The 13,601-nt window shown below is 39.2% G+C and overlaps 1 protein-coding gene across 1 annotated transcript in view; it reads left to right on the forward strand.

Moving 5' to 3' along the window:
* DCAF1 (DDB1 and CUL4 associated factor 1) overlaps positions 1-13,601 on the forward strand; it is a 46,592-nt gene that overhangs the window by 29,351 nt on the left and 3,640 nt on the right. The window contains exons 19-23 of the mRNA XM_021529161.2: positions 177-270; positions 730-834; positions 1,529-1,602; positions 2,531-2,635; positions 13,275-13,530. Of these exons, the coding sequence (XP_021384836.1) occupies positions 177-270; positions 730-834; positions 1,529-1,602; positions 2,531-2,635; positions 13,275-13,530 (634 nt within the window). The remainder of the gene's footprint in view (positions 1-176; positions 271-729; positions 835-1,528; positions 1,603-2,530; positions 2,636-13,274; positions 13,531-13,601) is intronic.

Here is a 13,601-nt window from a genome sequence, read left to right on the forward strand (position 1 = left end):
CTCATTTGAGCACATGGAATGGAATTGTAGAGCCAGTGTGCCCCTCTGTTTTAATCATATTTGCAAGACAGAGGCAATGAGGTTTCTTGAATGCAGTTAGCAAGTTCTTTGCCACTTCACTGAAAAGGAAATAGAAGTTTCAATTGTTCATTGCTCCTTAGCCTGTGTTTTTTCAGTGGGACCTCCGAACTTTCCATTTGTTACACACAGTACCTGCACTGGATCAGTGTCGTGTGGTCTTCAACTATACTGGCACAGTGATGTATGGAGGTAGGACTTCTCCCCTTACATAACTCTCCTGGGTCTCCTCTTGTGAGATAAGTAGATGCTTGTTCAGTGAAATGGGAAGCTTCAGAGACTCTGTAACTCTAGGCCTTACTGGCATATGTGAACTGGATTTTTTCCAGGATATTCATGCTATATGTATTGCTGACAAAGACAGTTTTCTGTAACATCAGCAATATCACAACTAATTTGTGAGATTGAAAAGCAACCTATTGTATAGTGGCAGATCCAGTGATGCTTGAGAAAATAATTTTGTCCTCTGTATTAAGTTTTGATTGTCTGTAGTATCAATAAAGGCATCTCTGGAAGAGTAGATATTAAATGGGTCTTGCCAAGCTATTAAAGATACAGAAAATTCATGCCAGAATCTCATTTGATCTGAAGTTGATTAATGGTAGTGACTAATGGAAGGCAGATTTTTGGAATAAGCTTTCCTTGGTTCAGCTATGTTGCAGGCAGATGATGAGGATGACCTTCTGGAGGAGAGAATGAGAAGTCCCTTCGGCTCTTCTTTCAGAACATTTAATGCAACTGATTATAAACCTATAGGTAAGAGTAAGAGAGGAGCCAATGGCTTTGTCTGGAGGTTTGAAGGTATTTTGAAAGTTTGCATAGTAACATTCAGTTCTCTCTTTGCACACATGAGAAAAAACCTGCTACATCCTGTTCTGACTGGATGACATAATTTTTAAGTATCATATCCTATTCAGTGTGTGACTGCCTTACTTGCTCCTGTTCAGCAGTTCTGGCTTTATTTCCTCTCTTCTTTCCAAATAAGGCATAATCTGAGACAGTGGGTCACTTGGCCAGGATGGCATTGCTCTCGTTTCACACGGGGCTCCTTTTTTTAGCTCATGGAGCTAAGCTAATTGCTTCTGTGGACATATGCAAATGTGGCTTTTGCTGTTGAAGGGAGGCGTAGGTCACAACTCAGTCCCTTTGTTGCCACCTATTCTGAAGGACGATGTGATGTTTATGGTGCTTAGGGAAACCAATAAATGTATTATTGAGGGAGGAGGCACTGTGCAGAGCAGGTTAAGAGCTTACATGGCTGTTTTTTACAATGGTCTCCAACGTTTTTATTTTTTATTACAGGTTGAATTACCTACAAACATTCATTTCACTAGCTTCAGCTGCCTTTTCTTGTCCCAAGACTGTATTATTTGATTTTAGACACTTCTTTTTCAGTGAGTGTTAAGTAACCTGCAGTTAACTACTGAGTTTGTTCTGTGATGTTTTCCAGCTACCATAGATGTGAAGAGGAATATCTTTGACTTGTGCACAGACAGCAAGGACTGCTATCTGGCTGTCATTGAGGTAATGCAGCTAAAATAAGCCCTGGTCTCTGTAGCTGTGGTTTGAATGCACTGCTTGTTGTTTCTTTTATGGAGTTCCTGCTGTTAAATTCATGTCCTAAGCAGTGGTGGTGTTTTGATGGTGCTAAAGATGCTGTTAATTTTTTTCTTCTGCACTTCCTGCAGTTTTGTTTTGCTGCCTCTTTATTTCTTACATTTCCAAACACATTTGCTTCTCTTCTTCAAACTCTTCCCACTTCAAAATGTACAGAGATTCTCTTTCTCAGAAGCATAAAGAAAAATGTGGCTTTTTCTTATTTATATCAAGAATTTCCTATTACTGCAAATTAAAATATGCATTGTACCAAATAACTGGGAAATGCAATCTTTCGAGGACTTCCCACAGAGCCTTTCTGTGAATCACTCTTACTGTTCCTTTTATGCTTGTCTTCCTAGCAAAATCCCAGAATCTAAGGATTTGAAACAAAAATTACTGAGTTAAACTTGTGGTTTGTTAGGGATGCACTTGTTTGCTCTATAATATGTTGTCAGAACACAATTTGTTGAAGCCTGATTATGCCTGTGTAGTGAGTAATGTGAACTCCTGTCAGCTTTATTCTCTGTGATATCCCTGCAGAATCACTGACCCCTACAGACCACAAAAGCAAGTCAAGAATTTGTGGCAGGGCAGATTTCATGTTTAATTACTGAAGCTGGAGATAACAAGGGTTGTGAGACCAAGAAAATTTTCTTTATTAGGGGTCACTGGAAATGTTATTTCATGGAACATGGCAGGTCTTGAAACCACAGGGCTTCATTTTTAGTGCTAATGGCAAATGGGAGGGAAGGATTTTGGAAATGTTGCTGTGATTGAGATCAGATGTAGCATTGAATATGACCGCTGAGCTAATTTCCTGGGGTTAACTTCCATGTGGGCATCTCCCCTGCAGAACCAGGGCAGCATGGATGCCATGAACATGGACACAGTGTGCAGGCTCTATGAAGTGGGCCGGCAGCGGCTGGCAGAAGATGAGGAGGATGAAGAAGAAGATCAGGTGAGAAACATAACAGTGATCTGGGTGTTCTGGAGTAGCTGTTAGCCCTCTACATGTATTCATTTACTACCCAGAAAGTACAGAGGCCTCATTTGGCCTCACCTAGTATGAAATAGATCACTTTACTGTCAGTGTAAAACTAGACTGTCTGGTGCAGAACCTGTGTGAACAGTAACTTTGTGCACTGTAAACTAACACAATCTAAACTAACACACTGTAAACTAAATAATAGATTATTCATTAATTTCCCTAAATACTCAGCCTTGATCAGAAGCTTTGCTTTCTGTTCTGCTTTTTTTTTTTTAAGAATTTCAACCCCCAATATAGACTGTAGTGCTTGAGGCTTTCCATTTTTTCAGTTCTAATTCTCATATTTGGACTAATTTATCACTGATTTCTGAAAGAGACACAGCTTGTGACTAATGCAGTGAAAGTGCATAGTACTTCTACACAGCAAAAGGTTTAAAGAATTTTGAAGAGGGCTGTAGGTTTGCACTGGGATGTGTTGGTTTTCCTTTTCTGATCAGCTGTTTCACCTCTGGCAACTTTACAACAGAGCTCAGAACTGCAGTAAGTGCTCCTCAGGGTGCATCTGGTAGAATACACAGTAGCACAGAATGCTTGCTACAGTAAAGTGAGAATTAAAATTCAACAGGATCAGTTTTTAACGTTGTGGGTGTCAGGTGTTTTGGGGTTCTTTTTGGACAGGCAAAAGCCTTATGCTTCAATTCCCTAAAGATTTAAAATGTATTATTCTTTGCTCTTTGGTGTCTGTGTTCTAGTAAATCATACATTTGTATCTCCTGTGAGAAAAGCTGACTTCACCTTTTTCATAAGAATACTAGAAGGTGATACTTTGAGTTTTTTCCTGATGTGTGGAAAGCTGGATTTGTGCTACCCTTTCTATCTCTGATCTTCCTGTTGCTAGGTTAGAACTTATACTCCTTTAGTTCAGGAGACAGAAGAACAGGTCTCAGGAAAGAGTAACTTTCTTTGCAGTGAGTAGTTGTTATGATTTCCCTGTAATTCTGAAGATAAAGCAGTCGTTCTGCTTTGGGTATGAAGTGTACTATAAGGTTGCAGTTGAAGTCTTGACATTCTTTTGAAATCACTGGGCACTGTTTCTATCCCTAGATTTAATAGATTAGAAGAACAGAATTTCTTGGGAAGCAATGAAGAGGGAGGAAAGATTATTGCTCTCTCCTTCCTTTCTACATCCTAGCCATCCCGTGCTTGCCCTGAGCAATATTTACTATTTGTATTTCCACTTCTACTGTTTTCATTCACTTTCACTATATTTTAGTATTCATATTTTCTTTATAAAATCTCCAAAAATAGTTTGTAGCAGAAATGGGTTTTGCACTGTACAATGATTAACTAGGAGCTGTCAGAGCACTGCTTAGCAAAATGACTGGTAAGTGTTGACTTAAGGGAGATTTGTGTTTTTGCAAGGAAGTCAATGGTTCCAGGCTGTAACACCAGGTACCCAGCAGAGATAAGTGATGTGCCATCCATCAGATGTTGCTGGGGACACTTTCTGTCTTACAAATAGAGGTGGCCCCAGGCAGAATCTAAGTGTGCTAAAAGCTTTTCTGTGAAGCTGATGGAGTGTTCAAACAAAGCTGCTCCTGGATTGATTTGCAAGCTAAGAGTGATTAGTTGGTATTGCATAACTGCTGCTTTTTATGGTCTCCATTTCTGGGGTCTGGACATGGTTCCTGGACAGCAACTTTTAGAGATGGTTACAACCAAGTTTCTTTAGTAGGAGAGATTTGGTTTTAATATAAAAACACTTTTGAACCCAAATTTGATTCAAGGTATGTATATCTAGCCAAACATAAACTAAGCCCCTTGCTCTTTGTCCCACAGATGTTTTATGCTTTTTCTTTGGGTTTATTTTTGTCTTAGATTTATAAAATACACCTTTTGTTTCTGTAGAGACATAGAACATTGAGCTAGAATGGAGATTTTCCTGAATAAAGGCAGAATCTCTTTGGTACACTTGTCTGTTGAGAGGTTCCCTGTTGGAAGGAGTTTTTTTTGTGTGCATATCCTCACACATATGTAAGTGTGTATTTGCTTAGTTAGTTTCTGTGATTTAGCTTTTGAAAAATTTGGTATAACATTTCAAACTTGTTGGAACTTCTCACAGATACTCCTAAACCCTTTTGGGCTGAAAGAGGATGCTTTCTTGATCTTTCATGGAAGTGGTGGGGGGAGAGGAAATGCATATGATCAACATGAATCTGGTGTCTTTTTTGGTCAAGGTTTGTGAAGCAGAAACTAATCTGTTTGACCCCTACCCCTTCACACTGTGACTTGATGTATATTTGGGTTTTTATATGTAACCTACATGGGTCCATGGGTACATTTTTTTGCCTGTACAGAAGATACAAAATTATGAATACTCAGTACAGAAAATACAAAATAATGAGAATTCAAATAGTTGGGTGGCTGATAGGCAAGCCTTGCTCAGAAGTCATGTGAGGCACAATGAAATGGCTTTAAAATTTGTGCTAAGAGATAAAAATATGGGGAAAAATACCTGCCTTTTTTTTTTTTACTTTAAATTTTGATGCCTCACAATGTCAATTCTGACAAACGTCAGCTGATGGCTCCACAACATCTTTTTCAAAAAGCAAAGACTGAGAGTCTGTAAAACTAATCTAGCAGGATATTTGGTCTACAGATATCTTTCCTTCTGTAGTTTAACAAACAAAACATCTGTGGTACTCCTAAACCAGCCTTGTAAGATCAACTGATCTCCTACATAAATTGCCCTCAAATTAAATGACATGGGGGACTCAGTTGCTTGAGCATGGGACTGCTGCAGTGAATGTTTGTGGGTTTGTTTGGAATGCTTGAGGACAGCACCACTGTGGCCTGGCTCTTCCCTGCTGCTGTAGCAGCCTTTCCAGTGAGATCCCTGGGAGGCTGTTTCCCTAGGTATGGCCAGAGCTGTCAAGCCTTGTTAAACAGAACAAATGCTAATGAATGTTGATGCTCTGTGGTCTGTACTTACTATGCACTGAGGGAAAGTGAGGATGTAACATGCTTAACAAGAGTCTGTTTGCAAGCTCTTTGGTTGGGTGTTTTACTCCAAAAATATCAGTGTTCCTGCTTTGAACTTCCATGAGTTTTGTGAATTATTTCACTACTGGGTGAATATCCAAATGTGTCCATCAATAACCAGGAGCCTTACTCACAAGTATTTGCAAAACTCTGTTCAGCATAAAGGGAAATAGGTAAGGGTTTCCTATTTTTCAGTCTGGCTGCAAGTTTTTTCTCTTTTTCCTCCTGCATTTGCCACTGTTCTGATATACTCCTTCAGTTAGATTTAGTGAAAATAAGTTGGGTGTCTGAGCTACTAGTACAGATCTTGGGCCATCTTTTAGTTGTTAGCTTGCTTTATTCTTATTTCTCTTTCTTGCTGATTACTATCCCATTTCCCTTGTTAATCTACTGTCTTCTGTAGTGAGGCAGATGAGGAATTTCAGAGGAAATGGCACATGGCAGCTGCCATGGGCTAGAAAAGGAGACTTCATAAATATTCTGTGCTCAGAAAAGCTGAAACCAAGGGAACACAGAGTGGACTCAAAACTGTGAAACTGAAGTCTGGATGAAGTGATCTTTTGAGTGGGTTTTAGGATTTCCATTTTTACTTTCCTGTTTTAGCTTTTCTTTCCATATTAGTTGTTTAAGGTCTGTGTTTCTGTCTGTGGTATGTGTGGGTGATGTTGCATCTGTAAAAGGCTCAAGTAGTGTCCTCAGTTATTGTCATGTTCAGAGAGATTTATGGCTTCAGTAGCACATTGCTTCACCTAGCTGTCCCTGTCCTATAAAGTGTTCTACTTCTTTTGCCAGACCTGAAGAACTGTTAATTATCCTGCAGTGCTTCTGGGCTATCTATCCAAATGGTTGATGGTAGGTGTGTAATTTGTCTTTTTGCATTGATTTAGAAAATTCCAGGTGATGGGAAATAAGCTTTGTTGATAAGGCAATAAAGACTCAAAAGACAGTCACTGTTCTAACATACGGTTTAGTCAGGGTGGAGAGAGTTTTCCTCAGCTTTCTATGTCTATGTCCACGTGATCCCAGTTTCCAATTTTTCTTTTAGGATTCTCCTGCTGTGTGCCTGCACCAGTAATTCCAACAGCAATTCCACTGTACTTTATTGCTGTTGATTAATATAGTTGTTTTTTTTTTTTCATGTGAATACTTACTTGCTGGGGAAAGACCTCACAAAGCTTAATTCATATTGGCACAAATATTTGGGAATCATCACACCATGGTGGTGCTTTGCCACTATAAGCTGACTACAATGATTTTTGTCACCAGGGACCCTAAAGTAAGGGTTTGTTTTAGGAGCTGTTCCTGTAATATTTGAAGGTACAGTTTGATTTCAGATCTTACTCAGGGATAAAATGGTTTCCAGAATAATAACTGTGAATGGGTGTTTTCAGACAAATATAATAAATTATAATAAATATGTGTCTATTGTGCACCTTCATAGAAGTCTTTGAGCTTCGTTGCAGCTGGGAAGGCTGAGTAAAGAGAGGTTTCTGCCAAAGACCTTTTTATTTAACAGATACAACTTTTGAGCAGGCATCCTCCAAAACTGATATTTAAAAGAATAGTGCCTGTATTTTTAACCACATTTTTAGATAGTAGGAAATAACTGTGACTGCTTTAGCCTGTTCTGTTGTTTCAGAATCTATTTTTGGTAGCTCTCAGGCAGTGCAAACAGATGAAGCTCTTGGAAAGAGATAAGTATTTGGAGTTTCCAGGAGGGCAGACTTAGTATTATGGAGTAAAACAGCTTCAGCAGAGATAAAAACATATTCTGCCTATTCAGTGACATAAATCAAAGATATCCTTCCTCTTGTCTAGCACATCTTTATAGAATTCCCACAGTAGCTGGGATAAAAGTAAATAAAAGCTCCCTCAGCTGTGATGAGAAATGCCGCTCAGAGGCTTGAGAAAATAAAGGAGCAAATTCTTGTCCATAGAAGGGGAGTTAATTTACATGCCAAATTCTTAAGTTCCTTTATGTAGTATTGTTCTTTGTCATGGACTTAAAGAAATTTATTTTTATAAGTGAGAATATGAGATCAGTGAGAGAAAGGAAAAGAAGCATATTGATAAATTATGCCCAGTTCTGTACTCCTTATATTACCTCTGAGCCCTGCAGCACAGACAATATAATAAGTCACTTAGAACCCCTTTATCCCAAGCATTAAGGAAGATACCAGCTGTGGAATGGTGGCTTGCACATGCCTCAGAGGACAATGACTGGAGCCAGGTTGATTATCATGAGCTGCAGACAGATTGAAATGGAAACATTTCATAGGCAAAAGCTGAATTTGCTCAAAAGAGCCCCACCTGAACCTCCTGATCCATGTGAGCTCCATTCCCTTAAAGCTTGTGTTTGTCTGTATCATGGATAGTTTGTCATTCATCACAGGTAAGTAGTCATTGTTAGACAAGGTAAACCTACTTACACAGACTAAGAGATTAACTGCTTTTTATTTCTTCACTCCATGTTTTGCCTCTGTGACATTCTGTATGCTGTGTGCTGTTTCCTGTTTTAAATCTGCATATACCTACACCTGCGTAGAAGCCTATGGTAAGATTCCTTGCTTGTTACATATGGTAACTTCTGCACCTTCCCAGGCTTCTACATTTTTAGCTCTGTGACTAATGGCTATGAAGAAGTAGAAATTCTAACCCTAAGTAACCAAGAAGGTAAAAGTAGGTGCAGCCCTGTAGTGTGAAGGATATGAATACTTGGAATTAATTTACTGGTAGATAACAGGAATTACAGGTTTGCTAGCTGAGGGGAAGGATGGACACTAGGTTATCTAGGAGATGAAAATCCTTACATGCTTGACCTGGGAGTCTATTGGCTATATTTAAGCTTTTTCCACTGCCCATTGTCCAGGAGTGGTAAGAAGAGACTGGGGGGAGGGAATTGGATAGAAACTCTTAAGTGACTGAAATGCAGACATTGTCACTCTTGGGAATTGCTTTGCAAAGGCCCAGGAAGTACCAACATGGTACTCAGCAAGGAGTACAATTGTCAGAAGATAGGACTAGGGGATTGTCTGTAGAGAAAGGTAAATTACTAGAACAAGGAGAGGCTTACTCCTCTGGGTGAAACATTCTTCAATACACTTGTATTTGAACAATGATCAGATGGCCTTTTTTATGAAAGCAAAGTCCCTTCCCATGCTTGGCAATAGGGAGTAATTAAAATAATACTGATAATCTGGAAGAGATCAGATTGCTGAAGTTACAAATTTGCTCTAGGAGAAACTTGGGGAAGGAGGGTGAAGTAAACCAGTAGGCTGTTTCTTGCAAAAATTCTTTACAAATAAATTAACCAAAATAATGAGACTATGGGAAACATTAATTTCTTTAAAAAGAAAACAAACCTAGATGAAATAAACAACCGGTAGAAGCAGATGTTACCAGCAGATAATATGACTTGGCTAAAAGTAGCCAGAAGTGAATTAAATATGAGCTGAAACATTTGAAGTAGTGGGAAAAGTTTTACTAACATTGATTAGTTGTTCTGCAGATAGTGAAAATACAGGTGAAAATAAGAATAGTTAGAGTAATACCATCTAGCAGGATTCAGACTGAGACATGCAGTAGAGATTGTGTTTGCAGAGGGAGGAAGTGTTGCTGGAAAGCAGCGGGAGGTGAGAGGTGCTGATGGGAGGTGAGTGGGGGCTGGGGAAGGCGTTCATGGAGCAGTCCCAGGAAGCTGGGCAGAGCTGTTGATGTGCTGCTAGGTTTGCACTGTGAATCAGCTCCTAATAGAGGAAGAAAAAGTCAATGAGGTGTGAGACAAACAGATGAAGCTTTTTGTAACAGCTGAAACCATGTAAAATAAGCAAAAAATCAGTGACCTGTAGATCTCAAAACTGAACCAAAATTTCAAACCCAAATATCAACAAGTGAAAAAGACCTGTGGGGGTCTTCTTGTAGCAAGTAAAGGCCAGCCTAATGTAAATTTGAGACATTGTGTAATCTGCAGAGGAGAAGTCTCAAATTCTGGTCACGTGGTTATAAACTTTTGGATTCAAGAAATGTGAGAAAGCTCTATAAAAATGTCTTGAGACTACTTAAGCAGGCTGGTATATTTTTATATACTGCAGATCTGCGGTGCTGCAAGTCATACTTCCTGGAAGCATTTTGTACATACACTAATTTAATGTTAGAATACATTACAGAATTATGTTAAAATCAAAAAGTTAAAGTTCTGCTTAGCTAACATGTAGTTTGCATCAGTTTGAATAAGTGAAATACTGGATTTTTTCCTGAGCCTTTGCATGACTTGAGAGATGAACACCAGTATGTCAAGTATTAATAAGCTTTGCTACCCAAAAAAGACAGATTTGTGAATTTTGTATGTGCAAGATGATTGGTAAAGGGAAATGGGAACAAAGTCGATGATGATGATGAAAGCTTATGAAGTGCATGGCAACAAGTATCAACAATATGGCAGAAAACACATAATGCTTGAACAAGTGCAAAGGATATTTAGTAAGGTCGGAAAGGGCTGTAAAAAATAATAATATGAAGAATTAGGTCAAGTAACATTTTTTTATTCCAGTGCAGCCACCTCAGCATCTGCCAGTCCATTAGGGGATGTTGTTTAGTTTTTTCCTTTGGGGATTATAAATGGTAAATTAATTGAAACAAATCTACTCAGCGTTCTGGAAGCAAACTGGTAGTAAAGTTACCAGTAATTTGCTTTGAGAAGATATTGAGATAGTCCTTTGCTGTGTAATCAACTTTTCTGATTCTCTAAGTTTATGTCCAGGTTTTCTTGCACTATTACATCTCTGTACATTTTTCCTACATAAACCTGGGTATAGTTTGTCTTGTCTGTCCTTGTGGCACAAGAGTTTTTTCCCTCTGCTCTTACTCAGAGTGCTTGAGTCCCTAGGGAAGATGTGCCATTTTCTCTGTGTAGGGATACCTTACATGAGACAGTTGTGGTGTCTCGTGAGGATTCATCCTGCATCCTTGTGAGCAACCTGGATATCACTTACATGTGGTGGTGTTAGACTGCACCTGGCACTCCCTCAGCCCTTTGTCAGCTGTGTGTGCCAGGGTTGGGTTTGGGAGCAGCTCTGGGTGCTCTGTTTGGGGAGCTGTCCCCAGGCTCTGTGTGGAGCTGTCTGCTCCATCCAGGAGTGCTGCGCTGGCTCTGCAGAGCTGCTGCTTGCCTTGGCTCAGAAGATGAGCCAGAGTTTATTTGCCTATAGCTTAGCAGAAGCTTCACAGTGTCCTAGTGGTGTTTGGGTTCTTTAAAACATAGCAAGGTACAGGTTTCCTCCTCACTCATGAAGATGCTTCTCTTGAGCCTTGTGACACATCACCCCTCCAAGCTCTGTAAGGATGTCACTGCGTGTGTCACTCACATGTGTGACTTCTTGGAGCATGAATTACACACTATTTTCTGTTTTATGTGTCCTGGCCCTAATCACGAACTTCAGATTAAGTAATTTAAACTATAAAAGTGGAAATATTTCATTTTTTTGTTTGTATTTTCACAAATTATTTTTTCTTCATTGGTTAATATGAGCCTTCAAAGTTAATTTGCAGCTAAATATACAACCTTTCTGTGTAATTTGGCTCTTGCTCTTGTCAGCCAGAAGGGATTGTTAGCTCTATACAACTGTATTTCATTTCATCCTGCATTTGAAGGGTGACATTGGTATAACTGCCTTGCCTTAAGATTGAATTAGAATGTTGATGAAACAGTAATTCAGTTTCCAAGAAGTATGTTATATATGAAAAATAATCAAATTTAGTAGTTTTGACATTTTGAATCCTTGTGGACTAGATATTTAGGAAAAAATACTTTCAGAAATCCCACATTTGTAGAAACGCAGAGGGGACCTAACTAATTTCAGAATCCTTCAAGTTTTACCAACATGAACTCTAAATGGGTCTTGTAGACAACGTACTTTTTTGTCCTAGTATCTCCAGATACCGAGAAACTTGGTTTAACAGTTCCAAGATTTTTGAATAAATTGATAGCTCTTTTCTGCTTCAGAGTTTTTTAGACACTGGAAAAGGAAAATAAACTCTCCTGCCTTTTCAGTTTTTAATCAGCTTTTCAATTCTGGATAGAGTAATAAAATTTAAGACATTGGTCTCTGTGCAGATACTGTATAGAACAAAAAGAAATAGAAATTATTAAGGCAAAGCTTTTATACTCAATTCAGTACATTTTATGGAAAATTATACCCAGTATGGCACTGCATAAAACTGAACTGCAAGTGTTTCCTCTCCCAGTGTGTAGACAATTAAATCTGTTTATCTGAGGACTCATCGACTCAAAGTAAAGTTGTAATTTCTTAAAATAAGCACAGGCTTTAAAAGAGGTTGTTTTTAATTTTATATTTAATATAAACTCTGTCATAAATGAAATTATATAGCAAACCATTGCTTTTATACTGTAATCTGGATTTAAGAAATGGCATGTCTGGTCAGCAGTGAAGATTTGGCTGCCTTTTGCAAGTGAAGAAAATACAATTTACTCGTACTTTTTGGCTTTCCTTATGACTTTTGCCTGTGACAGATGTTGGATTTGTGTGGGTGTGGTGCTTTTTTATAGCACTGACTGAAGAAAGAATAGGTTGGGGAGATGACAGTACAGGACTTTTCTCTGTCCCTTTAGATCTGAAAATGCAGCAGTCTAAACAGTGGGAGTGTGGTGAGCTTTGAGGACCAAAGGAACCCTTGAAGTGGTTGTTAGATATCTATCTTAATTGCTTCCTAATTTTGCAAAATGTGTCTCCTCCCGAAACAAAGGAGCAATTAGGACTGAATGAGCTGAGAGTATTCTGTTAGGGAAGCAGGCTGTGGCTGAGGAGAGGTGCAGGTGGATTGAAGCTTTTCTTTCAGTCCTGGAATGCTCTGGAGCTTGCCTTGTGGTGGCAGTTTGTCTGGGAGAAGGGTGGAACTGTTACAGCTCCTTCCCACTCAGTCTCATCCACTACGCTCGGATTTCTGGATTTTGTCTGTACAATGAGGAATTCACTTGCTTTACTGAAGGCAAATTCTGATGGTTTGATAAAGATCTTGATCCACAGGTAAATACCAAAGATGAGGCTTCTGAGCTGCCTTAAACAATTCTGTCATGTGAAGCTGAGTGATTCAGGAATTGGCTTAGGCTAAAGGTATCTTTCCCTACATTTTGTACCTCATCTAAATGGCAATGACAGGGACTGATGGTGCATGTGGTTTGATGTCAAGTGGAGCTTTTGGTCCTGCTGAAACTTAAAGCAGTTTGCACAAGACTAGCAGCAAAACCGTGGATTAACAGATCTTACTGCATGTCCTTCTCCAGGGTGCATTGTGATGACATGTGTTGTTGGCCAGTCCTGGAGGGGAGAGTGAGCCAATGCTGTTTGCAGCAGCATTTTGCAGTTAAGATTTTGCAGGCCTGCAAGTGATCTGGCATGTGTGATATTCTGAAGGGTGATGGGAGAGTGTTTATAATGTCTGATGGCTGGATATAGGGAAAAGTGAAAACTATAGGTTTTCTTTAGTTACTGTTATTTCATTTTACATTTATTTTAATGTCTGCAATGGATTGGTTTTGCTACCTTTATAGGAGGAAGAGGAGCAAGAAGAAGAAGATGATGATGAAGATGATGATGACACAGATGACCTTGATGAACTAGATACAGACCAGCTGCTGGAGGCTGAGCTGGAGGAGGATGAGAACAATGAGAATGCTGGTGAGGATGGAGAAAATGACTTTTCTCCCTCCGATGATGAGGAGATTGCCAACCTCCTGGAAGAGGGAGATGAAGGTGAAGATGAAGATTCTGATGCTGATGAGGAAGTTGAGCTGATTCTTGGAGATAGTAAGTGTGTGCCCACTTTGGTGACCTTGTCCACTGCTTAAGGTCCTGAGAAAGAGGCAACATCTAAATTT

This window comes from Lonchura striata, chromosome 12 (genome assembly GCF_046129695.1).
Source record: "Lonchura striata isolate bLonStr1 chromosome 12, bLonStr1.mat, whole genome shotgun sequence".
NCBI classification, from domain to species: domain Eukaryota; kingdom Metazoa; phylum Chordata; class Aves; order Passeriformes; family Estrildidae; genus Lonchura; species Lonchura striata.